Source organism: Megalops cyprinoides, chromosome 4 (genome assembly GCF_013368585.1).
Source record: "Megalops cyprinoides isolate fMegCyp1 chromosome 4, fMegCyp1.pri, whole genome shotgun sequence".
NCBI lineage: Eukaryota > Metazoa > Chordata > Actinopteri > Elopiformes > Megalopidae > Megalops > Megalops cyprinoides.
In genome coordinates, this window is record NC_050586.1 from 753,768 (window position 1) to 760,000 (window position 6,233).

The following is a 6,233-nucleotide window of genomic DNA, read 5'->3' on the forward strand; positions in this document are numbered from 1 at the left end:
GAGAATTCATTTTTAATTTTGGAATTTAGGATTTAATCTCATAATAAGGGAACACAGCAAAAATGAGACATTCAGGGGAAAGACAGCTGTGAAAGCCCAGACTGGCTTAACTCTTATAATGTTACAAAAATAAAGCTTTACTTTCACCACAAAAGTGATCTGTGGCCAATTTATTACAGAGTGTGAAATGGCAAAGAAAGAGTAAAAATTCACTAGAGAGAATATATATTTTCTATATATAACATATAAAACATTATATATAACATATATAACTTGTATGTATTGTATATATAGAGATTGTAGACTCCGCTTTAAGAGAACTGCAAATAAAGCAAAAGCAAACATTTCAAATTGGAATGAAAAAAAAAAACCCAAAAGAAAAGCCCTCACTTCATTTCAGCTGAAACACAAATTACTCCACTTTTTACATGGTTATCTGTACACGAGGAAAAATAAACACTACAGTTAAACATTCTGAAATTATAATATCCCTTTTCATTAGGCAATGCAGTTAATAATACTCGATTCATTTTGTAACTAATCAATCATACATATATTAGATTACACATAACAGAAAGAAAACAATGAATTATAAAGTTTAGACTCTGCACAAGTCCATAGTGCGCACTCCGGGGATCTGGGTGAGCTTGGTGGAACCAAAAAAACAGCGGATCTTATAATACTTAAAATACAAAAACTACACGTAATTACACAGGTAGGATTGAATGAAGGCTCAGCAGTCTTGAATGGTCACACAAAAAACCTCTGTCCATTTTTCCCTGTGGTAAGATGCAACATCAAATTTCAAATGACACATTCACCATCTTTGAACATTTCTCAGTATGAAAATAACACAGAACAGGGATAGTATTTCTCGTGGAAAACGATGTAAAAAAAATCAGCTTTAATTATATATATATTTTAAATAAACTATTTAGTCAAGTATCTGAACACACATACATAGTATAACAAGATAGCAAAGGCAAAAATCTCACAATACACAGAACCCCCTTTTCCCATGTCATATTACTGTAATAAAAATAATTTTTCATTACGTCTTCAATTGCCTTAAAAAAACACCATTTAAATCTAAGAACTACCAGTTAAACATTTGTCAAAATATTAGAGAATCCATCTTTGTTTCAAAAAAAGAAATAAGATATTGCACCTTTTTATACCAGAGTACAATACAATGACACTGTAGCACGATGCAAAGCATGAGAGGAATTCCGCGAGTTCACCGCTGTGTGCTCACACCACCCCCTTTCCTGTGGCAAAATCACACCCTTTCCCGCAACACGATATATCACAGTATCATCTCACAGAATTAAAAATGTTTTCTGTAAAAATCAGAACGAAGAGCAGGTTTTACAACACAGAAACCCCCCAAATAATGTATTCAAGACTGCCAAGCCCATAATAACCACTTTATTGCAACAGAACTACAAAAAATAGATTATATTGCATTTTGTTGAAATGTTACAACTCCAGGGTCCATTTTGTAGTTTTAATATCAATTAAAAAAAGAAAGAAACAAAATAGGTTTCTCTCAAGCCCAAAGACACCCCGGAAATTGTCCATTCAAATGTAACTGTATTCACAAATTTTAGTAACAATTAAATGTTCCTGATTTAGAAATATACTTTTATCAATTGTACAAGTGATTCTACTGCTAGTGTTTTGCACTGAGAAAAAAGGAAGTCTTCAAGGCGTTGCAAATCTAGAAACCTCTTATAAAGGGTTTGCTCTCACTCTCTCAGGGATTCCAAAATCTTCAACAAAAGGACATCCATTCTAATGCTCCTGCAAGACAGACAAGGAGGAGAAAATTACAAAACAGTTTCTATGCATGAAAGAGAACTTCAAGGAATGTATATTTTATTTTTCTTGCAAAAAAGCAAATTAAAACAAACAATATCATTTAAATATATCAATCAATTTTTGGAAGATATTACTCTTGTAAAAAACAGAGTTGCTTCCACCTTTCGATATTTCCCATGGCCCTGTCGGCTAAAATAATAAAAATGTGAGTATGAATTGTTTTTTTCCCCTCTTTATGCTGCTGTTCTGGAATCGCTCATCCTGTGTCAGGCGTCACCCCTCCTCCCCACACCCACGCGAGACCACTGACGCAGGAACACTGACACCAGGGGAATGCTGCCCTCCCATTGGCTCACATGCAGCCAATGGCTGTCTTTCACACTACAGCAGAGTGGGTGCTGATTGGATGACAGGTGCTACTCCGCTGCCATCATCAGCAGCTTGCTGGAGGATGCAAATTGCAGGGGGCCTGACAGCAGAGAGACGGGGGGGGGGGCTGGCTGCACTCCCCACCCCTGTCCCTGGCAGAAAGAAGCCAGTTTGTTTGCCTCTGTCCCGGGCATGGTTGGCTAATAATATGGCCCATAATATGATTCAAACCTGTGCTGTAGGGCTCAAAGATAACACCTTGCCAACTGAGCCACTAGAGACTGACCCGCACCTTGGCACAGTGCTCTCCTGCACAGGTGTGGAGGTGGCTCTTACCTGCAGGCCGGGGGCCGTCTGCGGGGCACCCTGCCCGTAGTACGCCCCCTGCTGTCTGTAGTACTCCGCCCACGCCGCACTGTAGTCTGGGGGGGAGCTCTGCTGGGAGGCGGGGCCTGCAGCCGGGCCTAATGGGAAACACAGAGACGCCAGCTTCACTGGACGGGTCGCGATCGTGACCGTGATGATCGCATTACAGCGCGGGTTTCGCCTCCGACTGCTGCCGGGGAAGCGATCTCACAGATTCACACAACAAAACTGAAGGAACACAAAACGCCTACAGGAGTTTAGCTCTTGGATCCAACTAGAGTTTAATGGCAGAATGAGACCGAATCCTTTACATCTGAAGAAAGAAAAAGAACATCAGCTACCATGAGCCAAACACCATAAATCGATGTCCTCAAGCTCATGTGGAGATCTGAGTCGGTCGCCACACATCACACCTCCAGCTTCATGTCCCTGCCTTTCCTTTCCTTATTCTCTCACACTGCATAATAACCACAAACAGTACGCAGTACTGTACAGTCATCCAAGCTGAGAGTTCCATAAACTACCACAAGGTAATCTGTGTGCCCTAATGGACCGGCTACACAAGCTTCTGTCTGCCTTTAATTTAGTCAGCAAGGGCCCTTGCCCAGAGATATGCATGATACTTTTAGTAACCGGCTGTAACTCTGATCCAAAATGATTATGCTTGAGGTATTGATGAAATGCGATTTAATTTCTTGACAAATGCCTTATGCAGATTTTCCAACGCACTGCAGGTCTGCAGGTCTGCCAGGCCCCGGCAGGGGAGTCTCCGTGCTCTTCCCTGAGGGCAGACGGACAGACGGACAGGCAGACAGAAACTCACTCTGCTTCCTGTAGTAGCTCTCCCAGCTGTCGCTGTGGTCCAGCCCTGCACTCTGGGTTTGACTCTGCTGGCCTGGAGACACAAGCAAACACAAATCCAACCATCAAAACACCTCATTTTCCCAGCAATAACACCATTCCCACTGACACCTACAACACTGCACTACAACATTATGACTTTACTGAAAGGTTCCCAAGTCACTACACTCACATAACACAGCCACAGAGAGAGCAGACCCCTCTGCACGGCAGCAGCTCAGATGAAGGTGCTGCTCTTTCTGACTGCAGCTTTCTGTCAAACACACGTTTGGTCCCCAGCAGGGCAGGGTCAGGAACGCTCTCGCAGCGTGTGTAGAAACAGCTACTCCATTCCTGTCCCCTTACAGCTTAGCGCTCAATCACTCACATGGAGCTGCTGACTGGGTAAGAACCTGAATCCAGCAGCCAATCAGAAAGGTGGCTGAAAAGACACCTGTGAACCACTGGGATTGTGGGAACTCTGGAGCAGGAGTTCCCACAATCTGCCCCCCAAATCTGCCTAAAGACGCTGGTAAAGACGTTGCTCTGGTTCCTGTTCACGCTGGACGTGAGCCTGTCTGGAGATCAGAGTGAAATGGAAGTGTGTGTCTGCATCCAGGCTTGCAGCCTGTCCCACACCTTTCACCTCTGCGGGTCGGGGTGCGGTTCGGTTTTGGGGTTCCCAGGAGCTGGGGGTGCTGCAGTGTGGCACAGGGGTCTACTTGCCTAGCTTTTTATAATACTGCTCCCATGCTTTGGAATACTCCATCTGTCCAGCCTGAGATCCACTGTGACCTGTAACCAAACATGATTACACCCTGTGAGAACAGTGTCTCTGCACGGGACACACATTAACACAAGAATACGAACAGCCCTTGATCTCTTCCCAGCAAAATTTCAGCCGGATGGAGTGTTTTGGTGGATGGTAAATTGAGAGGCCAATCTCCTTTATGGGGAAGAGAACGCAACTTTTATTTTATTCCTGCATTATCAGAGTCACACTGAGCTGAAGGACACAGCGCTAACACAGCAGAGAGAGAGAGAGAGAGAGAGGGAGAGGGAGAGGGAGAGAGAGAGAAAGACGAGAGAGAGAAAGAGAGACAGAGAAGGGGGGGAGAGGGAGAGAGAGGGAGAGAGAGGGTTAGAGAGAGAGAGAGGGAGAGAGGGTTAGAGAGAGAGAGGGGGAGAGAGAGAGAGAGAGGGGGAGAGAGAGAGAGGGGGAGAGAGAGAGAGAGACAGAGGAGGAGGGAGGCAGAAACACTTACTGGGGTCTTGTTGGCCTTGAGGCTGCCAGGTCTGGTAGGCCGCTCCCCAGCCTCCCGTCATGAAGGTCTGGGGACCACTGAGGGGGACAGGAGTCGCGCGTGAGCGGACACTGCGCCCCGCGCAGCACACAGCAGGGAGGCACAAACAGGTTGTACACCGCTGTCCCGCCAGTCTTTAACACACACTCACACACACACACACACAGAGCCTCACACACCACTGTCCCGCCTTTAACACTGTGCCTTCATTAGGGTCTGAAGCGCTGCACCTTCAGAGCCTCACACACACAGCCTCACACACACAGCCTCACACACACACACACACACACACACACACTCACACTCACACTCACACTCGACGAGGTGAGTGAGTGAGTCAGACAGTGACAAGGTGAGTCAGTGAGTGAGTCAGACAGTGACGATGTGAGTGAGTCAGACAGTGACTAGGTGAGTCAGTGAGTGAGTCAGACAGTGACAATGTGAGTGAGTGAGTCAGTGACGAGGTGAGTGAGTGAGTCAGACAGTGACAATGTGAGTGAGTGAGTCAGACAGTGACGATGTGAGTGAGTGAGTCAGACAGTGACGATGTGAGTGAGTGAGTGAGTCAGACAGTGACGAGGTGAGTGAGTGAGTCAGACAGTGACAATGTGAGTGAGTGAGTGAGTCAGACAGTGACGAGGTGAGTGAGTCAGTCAGTGAGTGAGTGACGAGGTGAGTGACTGAGTTGAGTCAGTGAGTACGTAGGTAAACGGGTGAGTGAGGGACATGCTTACAGGGCTACCGCCTCCATTCAAAGCTAAAAATGCGAACAGATTTAGCAGAAACAGCAACTCACTTTTGGTGAGGGGGGGTGGCACCTTGAGAGAAGGGGCCGAGTCCAAAGCTGCCATTACCCCCCATTCCTGACCCCTGGGAGGGAGAGACAGCAGCATTTCCTTAACTCATACCTGACTGAGACTGAGGCCCACAGCTACACTGACACAGAAACCTGTCATCGTGAGTTAGAGAGAACTTCGTCATCGTGAGCAGAGCTGGCAGCTCTGCTCACATCTACGCCCATTACAGACGATTCGCCAACTGTCTGAATCTTCGGTCAGTTTTCCTCAGGTTAGTTTGTGGAAGAGTGATTGGAAATATTTTAAAACCAATATTAGAGGTGGAATTAGTGTCACAAGAGCTTATTTGATGAAACAGCTCTTGGATGTTAACACTGCCTAATCGTTTGCCAGCTTTTTGACTTTTAATTGATTGGTTCTCATGTTTTTCCCTTTTTGTGTCAGCGTGCGGGAGTGTGCTAGATGGCGTACCCCGATCTTCTCATCGATGAGCTGCCGAGCCAGCTCCATCTGCTGGGGGGTCCCACGAAGGGAGAAGACGCGCACGCTGGGGTCGGTGTTGGGGGGCGGGTTCCGCTGCAGTTCCACGTGCGCCCCGGATTGCTGGTTAATGCTCTTAATGGTCTCCCCACCTGGGACAGGGCCACACCGACAGGGGGTCTCTGTCAGTGAGGCTTCACACAGAGCGAGATGCCAACAGTGTTTCTGAGTGGCACTTTCTCCGCTGTCACAGCTG

At 46.3% G+C, this 6,233-nt stretch overlaps 1 protein-coding gene across 1 annotated transcript in view; it reads right to left on the minus strand.

Moving 5' to 3' along the window:
- Positions 1 to 1,053: 1,053 nt before the first annotated feature.
- Positions 1,054 to 6,233, minus strand: part of LOC118776986 (far upstream element-binding protein 3-like) — a 28,767-nt gene continuing 23,587 nt past the window's right edge. Inside the window, exons 13-19 of the mRNA XM_036527667.1 lie at positions 5,969 to 6,129; positions 5,497 to 5,570; positions 4,662 to 4,738; positions 4,123 to 4,191; positions 3,380 to 3,451; positions 2,527 to 2,654; positions 1,054 to 1,803 (exon numbers count right to left, since the gene is read on the minus strand). Of these exons, the coding sequence (XP_036383560.1) occupies positions 1,795 to 1,803; positions 2,527 to 2,654; positions 3,380 to 3,451; positions 4,123 to 4,191; positions 4,662 to 4,738; positions 5,497 to 5,570; positions 5,969 to 6,129 (590 nt within the window). The 3' untranslated portion in view covers positions 1,054 to 1,794. The remainder of the gene's footprint in view (positions 1,804 to 2,526; positions 2,655 to 3,379; positions 3,452 to 4,122; positions 4,192 to 4,661; positions 4,739 to 5,496; positions 5,571 to 5,968; positions 6,130 to 6,233) is intronic.